This window comes from Hemicordylus capensis, chromosome 1, assembly GCF_027244095.1.
Source record: "Hemicordylus capensis ecotype Gifberg chromosome 1, rHemCap1.1.pri, whole genome shotgun sequence".
NCBI classification, from domain to species: Eukaryota; Metazoa; Chordata; class Lepidosauria; order Squamata; family Cordylidae; genus Hemicordylus; species Hemicordylus capensis.
The window spans coordinates 37,454,238-37,477,375 of record NC_069657.1 but is presented as its reverse complement, the minus strand read 5'-3'; the positions used below and the strand labels follow the sequence as shown (position 1 = coordinate 37,477,375).

The following is a 23,138-nucleotide window of genomic DNA, read 5'->3' as shown; positions in this document are numbered from 1 at the left end:
ACACCCTTAATCAGTTTAATTAGATCGCTCAAACTAAAAAATTGAGTTGATTAATCAGTAGAAATTATACTGGCACAGTCATGCTAGTATAGTTAAAATGGAGAGGCTATTCACATGTGATGGTGGCAAACATGCTTGTGGAGCCTCCCTTCAAAATGAGGTTAGGAGAGTGAGCGCTCTCCTAACCCTGTTTTTATGATCGCCTGTCAGCCGTGGCTACTTGCAGCTGCGGCTGGCAGACTCGGCGGCGGGGATCCCAACAATGCACTGCACACTCACTGGTGCATTATTTGGGGTGGGGCAGCATGTCCCGACACCCCGACCCTTGGAACTACCAACAAGAGCCGGTGTTCGTCTAGGCAGGCAATCCACCTGCCCAAGGAGGAAGAACTGCTCATCTGTGGGAAGGTACATCTAGCCCGCCTTCCCCACAGCCCACTCTGTAGCCCTTCTCACTGCTCATGAGAAAAGACTCAGAGAGTAGTGTCAACATTCCACCATTATAAGCCCTGAATATTCTATTGCTTATAAAATCAAAACCATTTGTCTGACCTGCCTGGCCACCAGCACACATTCACTAGGTGACAAGAGACACTTCCCCTACACATTTGGTGAATATCCATTGAAAAATGGCTTAGATCAAGAAGTCTAATGTTTGCCTTTTTTGAACAGGGGTTTAAAGGATTGTCAACATTCTTTCACACTGAGGAAGTGGTATTTAAATGATTTTGTAGTCCATTTGCAAAGTTGCAGCCTTCAGACTGCATGCCAGAAAAGTGCCTTTTGTATATCCCTCTGGGACCCAATCAATGATTGTTTCACAATTGATCCTCAAAGTTGCATTTTAAGAGGCTGAAAAATTAAGCTTTACTAGATTAATTTAAAGAGTCTGTGCAGTAGAACTTTTGAACCTTCAGTGCCCACAGCATTGCCACAACCAATATAGTGGTCAGCTCTTTCTCTTTGCAAGCCTTGGGAGCACAGCCCTTCAATTTCCTCTCCTGCCCTCTACTTTCATCCCCCCCTGCAGCTATAGCTTTTTAATACTGCCTTAGAAAAAGCACTGTTCAATTACCGCCATCGGTTACTCCACAATCATCAGTGCTTCAGCAACCATGTACATTTCAGCCTCCAGCCAAAACTGGCAAGCTGCTCTGTGCAGCCATGTGTAAGCGGAAGGCAGGTCTAAGGAGATGTACTCCTTTTAGCTAGGCTGTGAAGGGCTCCTCTGGGCTCCTCTAAGATGGGGTGTGAGAGTGTGAGTGTGAGTGTGTGAGAGAGAGAGACAGACAGACAGACAGACTCCATGGTGTGTCTGTGTGGATAGCTGCAGTGTGTGTTTGAGAGAGAGAATGGCTTCAGAGTGTGTGTGTGTGTGTGTGTGTGTGTGTACGCATTTGCGTACAGCTATATCACTTGTGTACAACCTTTACACTATTTTGCTGACAACATCATCCTGAAGGAAATTAAATCAAGCAGGAGAACTGTGAGGTTTATGGAAAATTTCTGGGAAGATAATCTGTAGTTTTGGACATAGTAAAGCATTTGTTATTTTTATGAATGAATTAGTGAATAGCTTTATTACAATCATTGTACATACAAACAGATGATACTGCATTCAGATAAAAATTAAGTCATTCAGAATACACCAACATAGAAGCCTCTTGTAGCAGCATCTAAAAAGAAGGGCTGGAAATTAGCTGTTGGTGTATCTTAACAGCAGTTGCACAAATTTGGCAATATTGTAGGACAGGGTTTCTTAACCTTGGGGCCCCAGATGTTTTTGGACTACAACTCCCATCATCCTCAGCCACAAAGGCCATGTCTGGGGATGATGGGAGTTGTAGTCCAACAACATCTGGGGGCCCAAGGTTAAGAAACCCTGTTGTAGGAGATAGAAGTTTTCTTATCTGCCAGTAAAATTCAGCAGTCCCGCCAGAAAAATGTGATAGCAGGGAAGAAATAGGACTGCACCAGCTATCATAAAAAGGACAAAACAGCAGCACATGGTGGACAGATTCAACCTCACCTGAGCCACAGGGGCAAAACTGACTGGCCAGAGGGGTTCTCACAAACTTTCCAGATAAAACTGCTGACGGTAAGGCATCATATCTTGCTCTGAGAAACACCCTGTGATGGCTCGGTAAAGAAAGGGGCAATAGGTAGCTAGTAGGTTCCTGGTTAAAGTCACCAAGACACCCTCTTATGGTCCCAGAGATGGAGCTTAAATCATTCTGATGTTCAATGTCCAAGACCCTCTGTTTGACTGTATGACAAATATTCAGTAGAAAGGCCAAGTGATGACAGTTTGCCCAATAGTGCTCATGTCCAGGTAGATTGAAACCTATCAGCCAGAATAAGAGGGATCAGTCCCAGAGGGGTGACACGGATTCTAAGCCAATAACTGAGGATTAAAATCCATGCTTTTGCTTCCACCCTCTGGAGGCCCGTTTCCAACCTCAAGACTGCATTGGAGATACACCAAGGGGCCCTAAATACTGCTCAAATAAACTTAGATCGAATTATCTCCAATGGCCTATAATTAGGGTAGGACCCAATTGTGCGCCAATGATTGGGCCAGTGATTTAGCAGCAAATGGCTTTAAGGATGCAGGGATAACCTCTCCACCTTTGGAGCGAAAGAATCTTAATGTTGCTGAAGCACTCCTTTGTGCCTGTTGGGCAATATAGTCCATGTGGGCCTTCCATGACCCAGTAGCATGAAAAACCACACCCAGATATCTTAAACTATTGACCTGCTCTATACGATGACTTTCTATATGCCAGTTAAATCTCTTAGGTCTCTTGGCAAAGACCATCACTTTGGATTTATGGAAATTAATTACCAGTGTTTGTCCTTGCAGTAATTAACCAAGAGCCTAAGTGCCATCTCCTAAGGCCCACTGGAGTTTGTGAGATGATGGCAGCAGCATCTGCATACAGCAGGACTGGGATAGCTGCACCTGCAATAGTTGGGGGATGCAGCGCTGGACAGGAGAGATTATTAGCTAAGGTATTTATGCAAAGATTGAACAGGGAGTGTGCCAAAATGCACCCTTTATTTAACTCCTTTACTAGTAGCTATTAAATGTAAAATTGAGCCTTGAGGGTTACATCTCACTCTTACACTGGTGTTCTCGTAGAGCTTCTGTATGAGAAAAAGTAAATGCCTATTGATATTAGTGTCTCTGAGTTTTCCCCAGAGGCTTAACCTTGAGATTGAATCAAAGGCTGCTTTAAAATCTACAAAGGCCACATACAAAGAGAACTTAGGTTTGTTGATATTTTTCTCAATCAGATGGTGTAATACCAGGGCATGGTCCATGGTTGAACACCCTGTTCTAAAACCAGACTGTTCATCACCCAAAATACCTTCATTTAATTCTTCCAATCTAAATGCCTCAAGTAAAGCTTACTCACAACACTACGCAAGCTAATTGGGCAATAGTTGGCAGGATCACATCTATCCCCTTTTAAAATATGGACATTATTATGGCCAGGGCTGTCCTTAGGGTGGGGCGACTGGGACAATTGCCCCAAGCCCCATGCTGGCACAGGCCCTGCTCTGGGCACACTGCAGTGCAACCTGCCCTCCTCTCTCCCCAAGTCCCAGCCACTTATCTTTCCCCGTAGCCCAGCCGGAGCCCATCTTTTGTATCTGTGTACAGCTTGAAAGGGCTTTGGTATTGAGCAGAGATGTAGGGCAGGGTGGGAGGAATATGTATATTTAAATTGAAGTGGATTGGACAAATTGTTGGGTTAAAAAAAAACCATCCAAAAAGTCCTATAAGTGGTTTGTTTCATGGCAGAAAATTACAAAAATCTTCTGGAACAAACAATATATAATATTTATTTATTTATGAATACACTGTGCTCGATTTGCAACCCAGAATGTCTGAGAACTGTGAAGCATGTATTGTGCTTTTTATTTTTATTTCTTTAGAAATTCATTATATGTCCAAGCTGGTTGGACATGTCCAAAAATCTCATTCACACTATTCACACTGTATGTCATTAATCAGTATGATTCTGTAATGATATGAAATGTTAAGGAGACCCCACACATGCTGATTCACCCCCAGCCCCACACCCCACTAGGGACAGCCCTGATTATGGCTATGGCCAAGTCATCAGGTATGAGCCCAGTTCAATCTATGCATGTAAAGAGGGCTGCCAAGACAGGGGCCCACCAATCTGCATTAAATTTAATCATTTTTGTTATTTTTAATTATCATTGTGTGTTTTTAAGAAAAATAAAAATGAAGTACAGATTTAAAGTGAACACAAATTACCTGCTGCTTGTTGTGTCCTTATTCACTACTAAATAATCATGAGGTAGAATCACTTACAGTGGGGGGAGAGTGAGTGTGACTTTATCTTAGTTGAAGGCTTTACAAAAAAAATTGGTGCTGTTCAACAGCAGGAAGTTCTACCTTGTGGTTTGGGTAGGCTCTTCCCCATAGATTCCCCATTTTAAAACATCTGGAAATTCAATTAAAAAAAACCTTGGTTTAAGATGAGAGTTAAGATGCTTTACATTTTCACTTGTGCCCTAAAAAGAATGGAACTTGCAAGTTAAGGTACCCATCTAAACATCCACATCATATAAGCTGTAGACTTTGTACAGTCTGGTATATGATGATGGCTTTAGAAATGAGGCTCTATGCACCCACACTTTGCCTTGGTCTTTTAGTTGGACACTGGGCTGGGGAGAGATGCATCCTGGCAGACATATAAGAGATGCAGTTTCCCTAATCACTTCATAGAGATGCCCCTGATTAATTTCTGCCTGATGCATCTCTTATCAAGGCAACGTGTGGGTCCCTGGAACCTCATGTCTAAAACCATCATCATATACCACCCAGAGAACTTGCATTTTGGGTGGTATAGAAATGTAATAAATAAATAAATAAATAAATAAATAAATAAATAAATAAATAAATCAGAATGTACAAAGTCTTTACAAGTTATATGGTGCAGCGGTTAAGATGGGCACCTTAACTTGCAATCTCCATTCTTTTTAGGGCACAAATGAAAATGTAGCGCATTTTAATTCTCTTGGTTCACCTGGTTAATTCACTTGGTTTTTTGAGCCTATTTTTCTTCTGATGGACTAGGGAAAAGAAAAGAAATCATTAACCATGGCCTTTCCTAATAATGAACGGTAGCTTTTGTTTATTACAGGCGAACTTTGCCATTTGTGGATCTGATACCCACAGTCCACATCTCCACAGTCAGGTAACTGACACACAACCTCAGCATACGTGAGGGGGAAGAGTTAACAAAGGGTTAATTTTGCGTATCTGTGGGTTCAGGGTGCCCACAAATGGCCTCCAAAGTCATTTCCGGCCACCATTTTGAGGAGAGGAACCATTTTATGGCTCATTTGATTGTTTTAAATATAACCATGATTTTTTTGTGAAAAAACACTGGATTTTGGACTGGGGGGGGGCATTGTTGGACACCTGGAGACCTGTGGAGCATGGTAGGGCACCGGTTTTTGCAGTTTTTAAGGAACCTTTTCCTCAATTTTCCACCATTTTCAGAGCCTCCAGGAACCTAACTCCTGAGTCTCATTGACTCAATGAGGTGGGTCTCATGATTGGTGAGACCTGCCATAATGGGAGCTTGGGAGTTCGGGGGCCGCACTGCCCCCGGAAGTTCCAGCATGCTCTGCGTGAGCACACAGAGCACACTGGAGAGAACCTTGAGCCGGGAGGCTGCTTTTTAGCCTCCTGATTGGGGGTCTCCTCATGAGTTGCTACGGCATGGAGCCGCACTGCGGCAACACACAATCCGGAAACCCCGGTTAGCGGAACGCTCGTTCTGCTAACCTGGGCTAAGGGGAGGGCTTCACAAGCGGGCTACCCACTTGTAAACCACCGGGCTCGCCTGCAAGCCCAGTGGTTTACATAACCAGCAAAAATCAGGTTAGGCTCTCCTAGCCCGATTTTTGCTGGTTGTGAAAATAGCCTCAATGACTCATTATCTGCTACTCTATTATGCACAGTGGTAGCAGAGAACAGAACCTCTGCAGATGATGGGGTTCACCTGAAAATTGCAGTTCTTTTTCTTTTCCTTCAGTGTCTCAAAAGGTTACTAACATTCACCTGCCCATTCACTCGGATAATCTTCAGAGGTCCTGATACACATTATATTTCTGCAAGACTGGGTCTTTTCAGCAGTGGTGCCTCTATTCTGGAACTCTCTTTCAAGGGAAATTTGTCCAGCTTCATCATTGGTATGTTTAGGCAGCAAATAAAAACCTTGTTTACTTAGGGCATTTGGGGAGGTCAACAGATACTGATGTTGGTCTTATAAGCTAAAATACTGCAAATAAATATTTAGATATTTAATCACTTGTAAGGCAAATTATTAATCAACTATGACACACACCTTTTTTTATAAATCTACTAAAGATTCTTCTCTGAGGGAGGGCAGGACACCTCCTTGTCTTAAGGAGGCAATCATTAGACCGCTTCTGAAGAATCTGCCTTGGATCCCTCAGAGTTAAGCAATTACAGGCCTGTGTCCAATCTTCCACAGCTGAGCAAGGTGATTGAGAAGGTGGTGGCCTCCCAGCTCCAGGTGGTCTTGGAGGAAAATGATCATCTAGACCCATCTCAAACAGGCTTTCGGGTGGGCTATGGAATGGAGACTGCCTTGGTTGGCCTGATGGATGATCTTCAATTGGGAATTGACAGAGGGAGTGTGACTCTGTTGGTCCTTTTAGATCTCTCAGTGGCTTTCGATACTATTGACTATAGTATCCTTCTGGAATGTCTGAGGGGACTGGGGGTGGGAGGCACTGCTTTGCAGTGGTTTGCTACCTCTCAGACAGATTCCAGATGGTGTCTCTTGGAGACTGTTGATCTTCAAAATCTGAACTTTCCTATGGTGTCCCTCAGGGCTCCATATTGTCTCCGATGTTTGTTTGTTTATTACATTTATATCCTGCTTTTCCTCCGAGGAGCTCAGAGTGGTGTACATGGTTATGTTTATCCTCACAACAACCCTATGAGGTTAGGCTGAGAGATACAGAGTCACCCAGTCCTGTTGTTTAACATTGAAACCGCTGGAAGAGATCATCAGGAGATTTGGTGCAGGGTGTTATCAGTATGGTGACGACACCCAAATCTATTTCTCCATGTCAACATCATCGGGAGACGGAATAATCTCCCTAAATACCTGCCTGGAGACAGTGATGGGCTGGATGAGGAATAACAAACTGAGGCTGAATCCAGATAAGACGGAGGTACTTATTGTGCGGGGTCGAAACTCGGGAAATGAGTTTGATCTGCTGGTTCTGGATGGAGTCATGCTTCCCCAGAAGGAACAGGTATGCAGTCTGGGGGTGCTTCTGGTTCTGAACCTCTCCCTGGTGCCCCAGGTTGAGGCAGTGGCCATAGGTGCTTTCTATCAGCTTTGGCTAATACGCCAGCTGCGTCTATTTCTTGACTTGAATCCGACCTCAGAACAGTGGTACATATGCTGGTAACCTCCAAGCTGGACTACTGCAATGAGCTCTATTTGGGGCTGCCTTTGTATGTAGTCTGAAGACTGCAGTTGGTTCAGAATGCGGCAGCCAAGTTGGTCTCTGGGTCATCTAGGAGAGACCATATTATTCCTGTGTTGAAAGAACGACACTGGCTGGTTTCTGGGCAAAATACAAGGTGCTTGTTATTACCTATAAAGCCCTAAACAGCTTAGGCCTTGGGCATTTAAGAGAACAGCTTCTTCGCCATGAGCACCACTGCCTGTTAAGATCATCTGGAGAGGTTCGTCTGCGGGTGCCGCCAACATGTCTGACGGCTACTCGGAAACAGGCCTTTTCTATTGCAGCCCCTGGACTTTGGAATGCGCTCCCTGTTGAGATAAGAGCCTCTCCATCTCTGGCAACTTTTAAAAGGCACTGAAGACGCATTTATTCACCCTGGCTTTTAATTAGATTTATGGTTCTAAAAAGAAAAAGAAAAGAAAAATCTTTTAAAAAAAATACTGGTTTTTAAATCTTTTAAAAATTTTAATGTTTTAAATGATTTTAATTGTTAAGTAGCTTTGGCACGTAAAGAGATAAATATGCAATCTGAATGGGGTACCTATAGGAACTTGTTATGTTTTCAAAAGAGGGGCTGTAAATTAAAAAACCTAATCGAAGTACAAAATTTGGTTAGTAACTGTTTTCAGTATCATCAGCTAAACAAAATTCAGAAGAAGGATCTTAAAGTTGGATTTGAGAATCAAATGTCGAGATTCGAGAAGGAATTGTGTGAAAATGATGAAAAATTAGTCTCTAAGATGTATAAGTTGTTGCTTTTGGAGGAGAGAAGAGATGAAGTGGTTAAAATGACTATGATAAAATGGGCTCAAGATGTGGGTCATAATATAGATATGGCAGCTCGGGGAAAATTATGGAAAACTGATTTAAAGTTCACTGCATGTTATACTTTAAAAGAAAATTATTATAAGATGATGTACAGGTGGTATTTGACACCCAAAAAATTAGCATTAATGTATAAAAATGTTCCAAACAAATGCTGGAAATATGGACAATGTGAAGGAACCTTTTTTCATATGTGCTGGTCATGCAGGAAGGCAAAGGCCTTTTGGGATATGATATACAATGAGTTGAAGAAAAAATTTTAAATGACATTTCCTAAAAGGCCAGAATCCTTCCTGTTGGGAATAATGCAAGGAGAGTTCTCCAGAAGAAACTTAACATTTTTAATGTATGCAACCATGGCGGCTAGAATAGTATATGCGCAGAAATGGAAAACTAATCAAATGCCCTCAAAAGAAGATTTGTTGATAAAAAATTTGGAATACGCTGAGATGGCAAAACTTACAGCACTCATAAGGGATGAAAACTTGGAATGTTTCAAGGAAGATTGGGAGCCATTCTTACTTTACTTAAAGAACTATTTTTCCAATATGGACCTTTCAGCAGGGTTTGAAATGTAGTAACAACAGCAGGTTGGGTAGGGTAAAATCGAGTTTGCAATGTGGAGTATATGTGTTTTGAATTATTATAACAACTAGCTGAACCCGCACAGAGCATCTGTGCGGTAGTTCACTTCCTTTCAGGAGTTAGTTGGGAGAATTTGTTTGGCTGGTCCTCCCACAGCTCTCTCACTCGCTCTGCCCCCCCCTGCGCCTCTCTCGCTCGCGCTGTCTCCTCCCCCCGCGCCTCTCTCGCTCGCGCTGTCTCCTCCCCCCGCGCCTCTCTCGCTCGCGCTGTCTCCTCCCCCCGCGCCTCTCTCGCTCGCGCTGTCTCTCCCCCCGCGCCTCTCTCGCTCGCGCTGTCTCTCCCCCACGCACCTCTCTCGCTCACTCACTCTCTCCCCCCACGTGCCTCTCTCGCTCGTTCGCTCTCTCCCCCACGCGCCTCTCTCGCTCGCTCTGTCTCCCCCTCCCCGCGCCTCTCTTGCTCGCTCTGTCTCTCCCCTGGCTTCCGCGGGCGGGGCGGGCCCCCCGCCACCGCCTGGCTTCCGCGGGCAAGGCGTGCACGCCGCTGGACCAAGTACCAGCTCCACAGCCCGCTGCTTGCCTCCGCAGTACACTCCCCCCAGCCTTCTGCCCCAGTCCACTCCCCCAGCCTTCTGCCCCAGTCCCCTCCCCCCCAAGCCTTCTGCCCCAGCTTGCTCCCTCCTCTGTTTCCCCCTCTTTCTTTCTCTCTTTTTCGCTCTCTCATTCATGCTCCCCCCCCACGCTTTTTAGTCTGCTTTTGTTTTCCCCGCTGGCCGTTGCTGCCTCCTCCTTCCTCCAGTCCCCAGTGTCGGACTGGGGCTGCCAAGCGTTCAGCCGGCTCCTTCCTGCATGGCCCTCCCTCTAGTGAGCATCTTCCGAAGCGGCCAGCCATTTGTCTCTGCCCAGCCAGGCTCCACCGCTTTCTCTCCCCGCAGCTTCCCCCCTCCCTTCTGCCCCAGTCCATTCAGTTCTCCTCTCCACTTGCCCACTTTCCTTCTTTTCCTTTCCTCCCTAAGCGGCCACTTCCCTACACGGCCAACTGCTGCCCAGCCAATCCGGTGCTTCCGCTGCCCAGCCAATCCGCTGTGTTGCCGGGACACATCCCCACAGAGGCACATCTACGAGAATTAATATAATAGATGGTAGATTTGTATAACTAATATGAACCGTGCAGACTGGTGAGATGTCAATATTTACTTAATTAATAGTAATTAGACTGTTAAGATATTGTAAAAACCAATAAAAATTTTGAAACGTGGGGAAAAAATTGTTAAGTGATTTGATGTTTTAAATTTTAATTGTAAACCGCCCAGAGATGCAAGTTTTGGATGGTATAGATATGTCATAAATAAACAAATAATAAAATAAATAAAGTAAAGTGTGCTGTCGAGTCAGTGTTGCCTCCTGCCAACCACAGAGCCCTGTGGTTTTTCTTTGGTAGAATACAGGAGGGGTTTACCATTGCCATCTCCTGCACCATATGAGATGCTGCCCGATATAGCTGTTTCCCATAGTCTGGGAAATATACCCGTGGGGATTCAAACTGGCAACCTCATGCTTGCTAGGCAAGTCATTTCCCACGGCGCCATTTGATATCTACTAGATATCAAATATCTGCACTAAGCTTCTGCATTACCATTGCAAAATCATTAAGTTGTTAAGGTGCCCTAAGATCTGTTCTGTGTTTTTCATACAACCTCTCTGGAATTTGTACTCTCAAACTTGACAGTGCCAATATTTGAGACAGCATGTAGAATTACTCCCCCTCAACTGTGATTCAGATTGCAGTCTGTTATGTCCCAAAGAATGCAATGGACCACTGAAAAACTGAGAGAGGGAACTGCTGCTCAGGAGGCCTAGAATGAGTGGTTCTTATGTTTATAAGAAAAAGCAAGTGACACGTGCCAATTTAAGGTACAGAGGAGCAATTTAAGGCTAGGATGTGGGACTTTTTTTGCTATTGTAATGCCTTTGCAAGTGGCTGGAAGGAAATTTGCTGAAGAGAAGAATTGTGTAGTCTAGATCTTCTTCAAACTGTGAAGAAGAACTGTGAGAATACTCTGTTAATGGAGGTATGAGTTACTAGTTTCACGGATCATGGCAGTGCTGTAAGCATAGTGTACCTTGATTTCAGCAAAGCATTTGACAAAGTCTTACACAATACCCTTAATGATAAATTAGTAAAATATTTGTAAAATCGGGGTGGGTATTAGGTAGCTCTCAAACTTGTCTGAAGGGGGTCTCCAAGAATTTGGGCTTGCTTCTCCTTCCCTTCCCACCAACACTGTAAATCTGACTGGCTGGCTGAGTAAGAACACGGCCACACCATTATTTTTTTTTAATTTCTCTGGCTGACATACTGACTAAATTTACCAGACGAAGTCCTGTTGAAATTTAGTAGTCCTTTAGACTACTTCCTGAGTAGTACTATTCAGGAAGTTAGTCTGAAGTCAGCCTTTCTCACTGAGTGACCAGGGTTGCTTTTACTCCCCGCCCCATTAAAATTTCTTCTCCACAAAGCAGATACTCTTTCTCCCCTCCTTTCTTGCAACAAAATTCTCTGGAAGTTCAGGAGTTTCGATATTAAAATCCCTTCATTCTGTTGATGTAAAGTTTTCTACAAACTGCCATTCTGTGATTGACTGCCTTCCCAAGCTGCTATTTCATGTTGCTATTTCACATGGCTCTGGCAAAAAACAAAAACAACAAAGTAGTTTCCAAAAGCTATAAGTCTGCCTGCCCCTCAGTAGAAGATGCTATTATGTTAGGTAGATTTACAGCTGATTGAAAAACCATACTCAGCAAGTACTCGTCAATGGCTCCAAGTCATCACATGAACTGCCACAGGGCTCTGTCCTGGGTCCTGTGTGTGCAACATGTTCATAAATGACTTGGGAGGAGGGAGTAGAGGGAATGCTTATCAAATTTCCAGATGACACAAAGCTGGAAGCAACGGGGTGGGGGAAACTAACACCTTACAAGACAGAATCAAGATTTAATCTGATATGGACAGACTCAAACATTGGGCCAAAAACCATGGTTTTATGTGTGAAAGAGACCTGGTGAACAATACACTGAACACAACTTAGCCATGTGATGCAGCTGCTAAAATCAATCTTGGGCTACATTGATAGAGGCACAGTGTCCAGGTCACAAAAAGTTATCATTCCACTCTATTGCGTGCAGGTCAGACCTCACCTGGAATACTGTGTCCAATTCTGGGTCCACATTTTAAGGAGGCTGAGAAAATAGAATGGGTTCAGGAAGGCAACAAAGACAGTGAGAGGTCTGGAAACCAAATCCTATGAAGAACAGTTGAAGGAACTGGGTGGGGTGTGCAATTCGGATTTTCTGTGTTTCGGTTCGGACCCGAACCGAAACACCCCTGTTCTGTTCTGTTCCCGAATTTTGCCCACCCGAATCACCCGATTCGGTTCGGATTCAGATTAACCCGAATCTGAATCGATTCGGGTTAAAAAATGGGTCTTGGGGCCAAAAGAGTGGGGTGGGGTGGTAGTGCCCAATGGGTGGAGGCTACCACCCAAATTTCAGGGGGATTGGGCAAAGGGCTGGTTTTGGGTGAATTTTTGTAGTGTCTTTGGGGCAGATCGGGGGCAGAAAGTGGGATCTGGGCCAAAAGAGTGGGGTGGGGTGGTAGTGCCTAATGGGTGGGGGCTACCACCCCAATTGCAGAGTGATTGGGCAGAGGGCTGATTTTTTGTGAATTTCTGAAGTTTACGCATTTTTAAGGTTTTCCCCCATTAGGTAGAATGGAGGGTGTATCGCTTCACGTCGGGGGGAAAGGGGTGGCCTAGAGCGGAAGCTACCTGAATTTTTTCAAAGGATTTGGACAGGGGGCTGATTTTTGGTTAATTGTTAAAGTTCACATGTCTTTAAGGTTTAGATTCTATGATAGCAGATGAGAGTGGATTCATGGTGTGTCATTGAAAATCTCATTTGCTATCACAGAATCCACACTCAGAACACCACAGAAGCAACAAAACTCCAACAAATAAAATCACCAAAAATCAGCCCTCTGCCTAAATCCTTTGAAAAAATTCAGGTAGCTTCCTTGCCCCTACCCCGCACCACCACCAAGCCCACCCCACTCTAGGCCACCCCTTTCCTCCCGACGTGAAGCGATTATACCTAAAGGGGGGAAACCTTAAAAACGCTTAAACTTCAGAAATTCACCAAAAATCAGCCCTCTGCCCAATCCCCCTGGAATTTGGGTGGTAGCCTCCACCCATTGGGCACTACCACCCCACTCCACTCTTCTGGCCCAGATCCCACTTTCTGTCCCAATCTGCCCCATAGACACTAAAACTCTCAAAAAATCACCAAAAATCAGCCCTCTGCCCAATCACTCTGTAATTGGGGTGGTAGCCTCCACCCATTGGGCACTACCACCCCACCCCACTCTTTTGGCCCCAGGACCTTTTCAATTAAAGTGACAGGAAAGCAATTTCTGCATTGAAATCAATGGAGGCAAAAAGGCGGGAAATTCAAAGAGACGTCAAACTGAAAACGGAGGGGGAAGAAGAAGACAAGGCTGGCACTTTTCTGGGGCACAAAAAGGAGACCCGAAACACCTGAAAAATTCGGACCCGAAACAGGGGTGATTCGTTTCGGGTCCGATATTTTTCGGGAATCGTCGGGGGTGATTCGGTTCGGCTCCAAATCACCCGAAATTGGTCGTTTCGGGCACAGATCGTTCTGTGCCCGAAACGTTTTGCACATCCCTAGTACTGGGTACATTTAGGCTAGCAAAGAGAAGACTAGTGGATAGATATAATAGCTGTCTTCAAATATCTGAAGACTTGTCCTTTGCTGATCCTGAAGGCAGGACTAGGAACAACTGACTGAAATGACAAGGAAGGAGATTTATGCTAGACATTAGGGAGAATTTCCTGTTTGATATTGGAACAGTCAGCCTCATGGTGGGTTTTCCTTCATGGCAGGTTTTCAAACAAAGGCTGGACAGTCATTTGTCAGGGGTGGCACAGCAGATTCTTGCAGTGAGCAGATGATTGAGAGGTCCCTTCCAACTCTTACATTCTATGATTATATGAATGGAGAAGTACAAACTCCTTCTTGACTTTTTCCACCTAAATGTTTAATGAATAACAGCAGTAGATATCATAAAACTGTTTTTCTGAGGGTGCGTAATCAAATGTGACAGCTGAAAGATATTCTCTCAACTGACACTGCACCTAAAAGTAAACCAGTACCATTTTTTTTAACCCAAAAAGGATTAAACTCAGTTTCTGCAGCAAATTTGAGGTTCTGAATGTAGAAACATGTTTTTAAACCTAGCAATTCCATGAAAAAGAGACATCTACTTTGACTATCCAGGTATGGGCACAAGAGGATCATGGGCACTCCTCTTACAATATGATCCTAATCATATTTACTCAGGAGTAAATCACACTGAGTTCAATCAGACTTACTCTCAGAAAACTGATTTGAATCACAGCCTTAATAGATTCTGCAAAATAGTCCCCTATTATATGTACAAATAAGGCACTCAAGTTCATCTTTTCACTGAGGCACCCTTCAGACCTTCTGACATAGCTTCAAACCTCAGGTAGACGAAGCTGTGGTTAGTCTGTGAAGCCGAGAATCATGCTGCAGACAATTGATCAACTGCAGTTTGGCAACTTCTGGCTTTTGGGCAGAGGAACCCCTTCCTCTTCCTAATCCGCCCAGGTTGCATCCCAGCAAGCTCTGTTCTGCTCACGTAGCCAGACTGTGGGCAGGTCGTCAGCATGTCAGTAAAGCAGCAACCATTGGCTATGTTAAAGGGGGCGTGCTCAGTGCAATCATGCCTTTTCAGAATTGAACACCCACCTTCGGCAGGGCAAAGGCATTTTAACCCTCTTTCTACAATTTCCACACTAGCAGGGGCTGTGGGGAATGAACTTGTGTGTAGCTGTACCAACAGAGGAACAGTATTGGGACCACTGTTCCCTCTAAGGCGTGCACGTGCAAGCTCACAAGTTTTCTTATGTCCGCTCAGTTAATTTTAGATCCCACTCAGGTTGAATTAGGAAGGCCCCACTCTAAATGCATGTGCGCACACATTGTCTTGATATTGCCACCCAGAACAAAACTCATTCCACACAGGGATAAAAACAATTAGAGGGACCACTGGTTGGGACCCAGCAGACTCTGAACTGGGCCCTTGCATGGATATTGGGAAGATCATGCAGACAAAACAGCTCATATGTCTGGGTGGAATATGAGCTGTTTTGCCTACAAGTTCCAATTGGGACAGCAGTACTCTGTGCATGAAAAGGTCCTTTCATACTATGCCAGGTTGAAAAATGAATGTGGCATGGTGTCCGGAAATTCTCAGCATGCTCTGCATTTGAGGATAAACTGCAATAGACACTGACAGCTTCTTCTACCTGATTCTTAATATTCTTGGGCACATACAGAGACTCCATACTGTGTCATCTACACAGAGTAGCAACTGCACTGTGTTAATGGAACTGCCCCAGGGTGAATGGTGAACACCCCAAAATTGTGTTAGGGTTTTGTGTGGGGAGATTAGCTCAGAGTGGAGAAGTTCCACATCAGAATAAATTTTAATGCAAAGTGTTGGTTAGATGTTCAAAAACAGAGAACGTTTTATCTGAGAGTAAGGAGTGCAATGGAGTAAGAGAGTCACTCAAAGCAATGTTATTACTAAAAATACATTACAAGATTAACCATACAACTGCTAAGAGGAAATCTAGCTTAGTGTCCAAATTAGAGTAGCTTCCTAGGGTGGCCAGAGAAAGGAGGCTCAGAGAAACAGGCTCTTGGATTTAAGAGGGAAGAGACAGGGATAGAGGGAGTCCAAATTGGGGTTCAGCAGTTATCATACAACATCGTTTCTTCCTTCAGTAGCAGGTGGATCTTCGTAGCTCGGGAGCAACCAAAGGACTTCTTTCCTCAGAGATGGACCAGGGGCAGCAAGTAGCAACAAAGAATCAAGGGGGTTAGGAGGCAGGGATAGATCCAAAGGGCATCTGTTCTTGTGAAGCCAGCTCCAGGTGGTAGCGAGGAGGGCTGTGCAGATCAGATCCGGCAAGAGAGCCAATCTAGAGCCTGGAAGCAAGGGTGGCCCGCAGAGCAAAACACAGTCAAGTGGTATGGCAAGTGTCTGCTGCAGCGTCCAAGTAACAGGTGACTCTAAAATGTGGAAACCAAGTGAGGGGCACTGGAGTCCAAAGGGAGCACACTGGCTCAAGAAACCAGGGGCAGTTAAAGCCCAAATTGTGTCCTGAGGGGCCATTCCAGTTGTTCTTCTTTCCTGGGTAGGGCAGTGCCAGGGAATCTCCAAAGATCCCATTGTATGTCTGTTGTGCTGCGCTAAAACACAAGGTTTGAATAGGTCAATGCAAATGGAGTGATTGGACGTGCAAACATGGTAACTCTTTTAGGCTGGAAACACCTCGTAAACTAATCAGTGTTTTAATGGGTACATCTTTGAATTTCTATTTTTCATCTTAGCCTTCTTTTGATAAGGAGGGAATGTGCATTCATGGAGCTTTGAGGCATCTATGGAGGGGAGGTAAATCAAAGGAGGTTCAATCATGCAGAGAGACCCTGAACAAAGAATTAACTTTTGCAAGATAACTTCAGGAGTCTACTTAGGTATCCCAGCATGGGGAAGGCGCAAGGCTAGTTCTCTTACAATTTGGCTTTGGCAGCTGCTAAATCTGGGCATAACTGTCCCATTGCCTGCTAAGTGACTGTTCCCCAATAAGCCAACAAATAGAGAACTCATGTTGCTGTGAGGCTCCTGAGCATGTCAAGAGTGAGACCCATACACCTGCAGCCTCAAACATAAGCAGAGAGGCCTCTGGGAGCCTGCACAAAAGCAGTGCTAGCAACAATTGGGACCAGTGTATCTAGCTGTTGCTGAATACTACTCAAAAAACAGAAAGCACCCAATGGGGGGGAAATAAGCTTATTTATTGTGAAAGCATTTTAAAAAATAACATTGCTGATTCAGTTTCTTGTGTGCCATGATATACATCGGATAATGACACCAACCTTCCACTACCATAAAGACTGTAATATCTATCTTTTTAAAAAAATCTTGAGAACATCCATTTTCCTTCTACACTGTCAGCACACAATGTTTTTAATAAATTTCAACAATTAAGATATATTATTTGGTCTATTGCATTTAGTCCTATGCAGCAAGTATCAATCTGCAAAAACATCTTACAGAATGACATATTTGCAGTAGAAATGTTGTCAAGTACAAGCAAAATTAGTTTAGGTATTAGATATGGGAAGGGGCCTGACATATTAAGAACAGCCTTTTTCAACTCCAGCTAACTGCTTGAAGAAAGCTTTTTTCCTTGCAGCATAGACAAATATGTGGGGTGAGGGGGGGACCCATGCATTCCAACACCAGTAAATCTGGACTAAAGTCATTGGCTGACATCCTGACTAAATTTACTCAAGGAAGTACTATAGAAATTTAGTAACACTTTAGAGTAACTCCTGAATAGTAAATGAGTAATAGTAATAGTAAATGAGTAATAGTAATAGTAAATGAGACTGGATCTGGGTCACTGATCTCATGACATTTTCACCTAATCCCCCAGTAATATCACTGTTTAGTGGATACACATAGGAACATAGGAAACTGCCATATACTGAGTCAGACCATTGGTCTATCTAGCTCAGTATTGTCTTCACAGACTGGCAGTGGCTTCTCCTAGGTTGCAGGCAGGAATCTCTCTCAGCCCTATCTTGGAAGTGCCAGGGAGGGAACCTGGAACCTAGATGCTCTTCCCAGAGCGGCTCCATCCCCTAAGGGAAATATCTTACAGTGCTCACACTTCTAGTCTCCCTTTCATATGCAACCAGGGCGGACCCTGCTTAGCTAAGGGGACAAGTCATGCTTGCTACCACAAGACCGGCTCTCCTCCTAAAAAAAATAAGCTAAAGTCATGTATCCTCAGCAGGCCTGCCGCTTGTGCATTTCACTATTAGAACAAGAATATAAGAAGATCCTTGCTAGATCAGGCCCAAATCCCATGTAGTCCAGCATCCCGTTTCCCATAGTGCCCCATCAGATGCTTCCAGGAAGTTCACAACCAGGAGGTTAAGGTGTGCTCCCTCTCCTATTCTTGTTCTCTTGCAGCTGGTATTAGGAGGCACCCAGGGAGGAGCCAAGATGGCGTTCAGGCAGGACTCTACTTTCGGAGCTCTGTAGTCTGTTACTGTTTTATCCTCTTTTAATGAGCGCAATATTTATTTTAAGTTTTCAATAAGTGCCTGAGGTTTCTCCTTGTGTATTAGGAGGCACCCTACTTCTGAACCTGGAAATAGCATATAGCCATCAAGATTAGTAGCCACTGATAGACTTCATGAATTTGTCTAAGCCCAGCTCAAAGCCATCCAAGCTGGTGGCCATCACCACATCCTGTGGCAGAGAATTACATAGATTAATTATGAGCGGTGTGAAAAAGATAAGAATATTGTTTTAAAATACTGAAACACTAGTGATGCAGGCTACATTTGAGCACTCCTCCCCCACACCATCTAAGTCTTCCTTGTCATTGAATATAAAAAATTTTCCAAGCACATTACCTTCTTTAAGCTTCTCTACACATAAAAAACGTTGTGACATACCAGAACTATACAAATGCTACCATTGTCTTGTGCCAAGAATTCAAAATCAAAATGCCAAGAAATAGACTCTGGGAAACCCACTGTAGAGTTGCCCTGACTATAGAACTTGCCTTATTCCTCCTCAGCTAGCCTGGAACACTGACCTGCTAATCTTGTCCACATTGGACAGCTCCACTGCTTTGGACTCAAACCTACACAGTTTGTTGTTACTTCTGCAGCAAGCTTTGCAAGGGCTTCAACCACTGGCCCACAGTGAGAATGAAATCTAAGCAAGAGAATAGGACAATATGTTTGTTTTGCAGAGATGTGCTTGCTTCTGCTGGGAAGGGCAACTGAAGCTATGAAGGGCAGACAAACCCCACCCCCAGTCACCAGAAATCCTTCCACTTGTTTCTGAGATTTCATTAGACACTGCCCACAGCTTTTAAACTTTATCTGTGCAGCTATATAATCCAGAAATTGTGCCTTTATTTTTAAATAAAACTGAGATTTATTTTTTTTTAGATGCTGCATTCTTTGCACTTTTCCTACACTTGCCCAGAAACATGGAGTACAGGCAAGCTGTGTTTTGGGCAAATGGAAAAGAAGGATCATATAAAAGGGATGGATGAAGATCAAGGCAAATATGCTGAGGATGGGAAGTTGGCACAGCCTTGTAATATATAGAGCAACTAGAAGAATGGAAGAAAATATTTCCTATTTCCTATTGCTTTAACATAAAGAGACAGCCACCTGGCTTATCTCTACCTTATCAATCAATGACTATTCTCTTAATGTAACTGTGTATTCTTGATGCAAGTATGTTTTTCTAATACTTGCACATCAGCGCAGGTATGGTTTTTCTAATTTCAGTGCAAATTATTAGAACATAAATACAGCCAAACACAGCAAAGACAAAACATTTACTATAGACTAAAAATGCATATCTCAGAAATAGCAAGCTCTCAAAAAACAGATTTACACTCTTACTAATGAGAAATTATATATCCTAGAAAACTTATGCATTCTTCCAATAAGGTTTCTTTTGAGTTTTAATTAAGAGTGTGTTTAGTATTTAATGGAAAAATGCAAAATCACAAGAAGGGCAGAATTCAATAGGAAACAGTGCCCCATTTCTACTAGGGACAAGGTATCAAAAGAGAAGCCATCAACTATCAATGGTCGAAAAGCCAAGAGAAAATTCCATTGCCACCAACCTAGAAAAAAAACACCCTCTGGTATAATTCTTATTATAGAGGACCCCAAACAAAACTGTTACAAAATCTATATTCAGTTTCACCAATTGTCAGCAACCATCTTAAAGAAATTACATACAATTCATAGTACTAAAATCATTTTTATGTTGATTTAAGTCTGGCAATTCTGTAAGCCACCAGATTTATGTAAAACTAATTACATAGGTACATCTACCACAGCAGTAAGAATGCAAATAAAGACCATATTTAAGGCTCCAAAAATGGGCCAAGTTATATAAACAGTATTTTTTTGTGTGACTTTAGGGACTTTAACAAAACAGAGAGAGTCAGGGAAATCCATTACCAGGAGCTGAGACAGGAAGTTTACTCTTCAGTTAGGTTTTCAATTGTCATGGAAATGGGGGGGGAGGGGGAATTAGACATATGATCTGAATTATCAGAGCACACATTGCAGAAATGGATGGTGGGGAATGCTATATGTCAGAATTCGAGCCCATTCTTAATGACAGAGTAAACACTTCTCCCCTCCCACTGCCCCAAGCTTGCCTAAACAGATACTCATAGGGCTTACAATGTTTCAGAAAGATGCATAGGCTTGGATTTTTGACAAGTCCCTAAAGGGAGATGTCATTAAAAAGGCGCGCGGGGGTAAAGCAACATCTAAGAATGCCTCTCTGTTTGTTATTGTATGCCTTTTGTGTTCTGAAGTGGCATGAGGACAATATTGTTAATATGGTACCCTCAGCTGATCTCAGCAACTGCAGATCATATCACAGATAACACAAATGTGTGTTCAAGAGAGACAGAAAGAAGAGGGGGTGGAATATGCATGCAAACTGGTGGATGCAATCCGTATTTAAATAGTGATTTTTAAAATGTTGATTCCCCCCAACCCGCAAGAATATACCTTAAGCATCAGTCAAAAACACGTGGGTCCAAACTTTTACCTCATTCCTGCAAGAGCAAAAGAAAAAACTGCCCTTGACAACTAAAGTCAAGATTATTTTTGGAGCAGTCCCCGGGTCAAACAAGAGAGGGACACGGCTGTGAATTGGGAAATAAGTGGCTGTCCCTGGGATAATTAATTAATTAATAATCGTTACTGGAAGGGAGTGGGGAGAGGGGGAGAAAAGGGGGGGGCGGGATAATATTTCCCAGAAGAATCCCAATTAAACGCAGTGCTTCTGGGGACTGGGATCAAACGAGGACCCTGATGCCCTAAGGAGGGCGCCTGCCTGCCTGCCTGTCGTTGCTGCTTTCACAAGGCGGAGAGAAGGACGCGGCTGTCTGCGGCGCTCGGGCCGTGCTGCTGTCCTGCACTCAGGAATTCCTGCAGAGAGACGGCGCTTCAGGGGCCACTTTGGCGCGGAAACCGGGCGGGCGGAGGGGAGCAGAAAGGGCTCCCTCCTTACCTGATGATGTCGTCCTGGTGGCCCAGGTAGAATTTCTGCCGGTGCTCCCGGGGGCTATAGACCACCCCGACCCCCGCGACGAAATAAACGATCTCCTTGGCGGCCGTGTAGTAAAGGTTGTTGCGGCACTGGTGACCCCGGTAGCCATAAACCCACTCCAGCCGCAGGTGGCAGTTCGGGGGGCTCCGGTCAGCCATGACCCGCCTTTCCCTTCCCACCCGGAGGTTGGGTCCTTCCCGCTAGAGCCCCAAGGCGAGCGAGGGGGAAGGGGCCGGTCGCCCCCCCGCCGGCCCTTGATCGTTGTCTCCCCTCGTTAATCCCGCGCTGTCAGCATGGAGCCGCCTCAGACAGCCGCCACAGCCGCCGCCAGTCGGACCTCCTCACAGAAGGCGTCGCGGACCGCGCTGGGCTCGCCTCCTCCTGGCAGCAGCGCGACGGCTGCTGCTGCTGCTGCTGCTGCTGCTAGACATGGCTGCGCGGCGGCACGGCCGCGGCTCCTCGACTACCATCCACCCGCTGGGCCCGGAGGCTACACTCCGGCGGCAGCGGCGAAGGGAGCAAGTCCAGCCCAAGCCAGGCAGGAATCCTCCCCCCGCCCCACCTCAGCGGCTGCTCAGCTCTCCACGTTTCGGCGTCTGCCTCGGTCGACTCGAGGTCTTCCACCACCTCGCGCTCCTCCGGCGCGACGTCAATCCCTCCCTCCTCCCCTCGCCTGCCTCGCTCCAGTCTTCCTTACTCTGCGGCTGCGCAGTTCGTGCCCCTTACTCTTCTCTACGGCTGATCCTCGTCCTCTCGTGCCGCCCTTCTTTCCCAGGGCTGCTGCACGGCGTCTGTTGCTCCTTCCCTAACTCCCCCCCCCCCGCCTCCGCCCTTGAAAGGGTCTCGGACGCAACCTGTGCGCTGTCCTCGCGACTGCCTCGCGCCGCATGAGGAGAAAAGGGGTGAAGAAGAGGGAACCGCGCGGGAGAGAAGGAGAAGGGAGAGAGGCGAGGATCCCTGACATCCAGAGCAGCACTCAGCTGAGGGAAAGCGGGATGCGGTTCCCAGTCAAAGAATTCGGAAACCGCCCGAACCAACAACATGTCCCCGAGTCTTTCCCACATGATGAATGCCACGGTTACTCAGTTTCAGACAAAACCATCTCAGTTCGTCAGTTTCTTAGAACTGTAAAATAAAACTGAATAGCGCAATATATTCTGTTGTCAGTTTAGAAAACCTTCTGCGTCGCTTCGTTTCAGAGCCCGATCAGATGAAAACGCAAAGTTATATTTTCCTTTGCCTTGTACATATTAAAGCTCAGGACTTAAGTATAGCCATTAAAAGCCTGGATAGCTAATCAAGAACACATCCAAATGCAAAATGCGTTTGGTAACAATGTTCAGGTCAAGTTCACAAACCGCAAGGTGTCTGGCAAATCTGGTGTGAATGGCATGAAGTCTGCTATGCGGTCACCCATCTCAGGCGTTATTACAAAGCAATTCGCATTAACTATCCCAATGTTCGTCCTGCTATATTTTTACACTCTCCATGGTGCTGAAGTCTGTGAAGGTCACATCTATCCACAAATGCTTTTTGTTGTGACATCTAGGCAGCTGACAGATTCATTCTGAATATTTTAAAAAACCTGAGAGGCAGAGTGCATCTAGTTGATTGATTGATTGATTGATTGATTGTTAAATTTATATATTATCTATTTATTTATTGAAACATTTTTATACCGCCCAAAACGTACGTCTCTGGGCGGTTTACAACAGAATAAAAACAAAGTAAAACGTTAGTTGAGACAAAAATGAAAAATTTAACACATTACAACAATTTAAAATTTTTAAAGAATATTTTAAAACAGCATTAAAACCATTAAAACAATATTAATTAAAAGCCTGGGTGAACAGATGCATTTTTAAAGCCTTTTAAAAAGCTGT

General features: G+C 44.6%; 1 protein-coding gene across 11 annotated transcripts in view; it reads right to left on the bottom strand.

Moving 5' to 3' along the window:
- Positions 1 to 22,043, bottom strand: part of EML5 (EMAP like 5) — a 266,795-nt gene extending 244,752 nt beyond the window's left edge. For 9 of the 11 annotated variants that reach the window (XR_008313699.1, XM_053285469.1, XM_053285471.1 and 6 more), the window contains exon 1: positions 21,217 to 21,904. Coding sequence is in view for 8 of the 11 variants with exons in the window: in XM_053285469.1 (XP_053141444.1) it covers positions 21,217 to 21,413 (197 nt within the window). In the remaining 3 variants the exon portion in view is untranslated. Of the gene's footprint in view, positions 1 to 21,216; positions 21,905 to 21,952 lie in introns of those variants that run through there. The other 2 variants (XM_053285479.1, XM_053285478.1) reach the window with 2 other exon arrangements.
- Between the last annotated feature and the right edge of the window lie 1,095 nt (positions 22,044 to 23,138).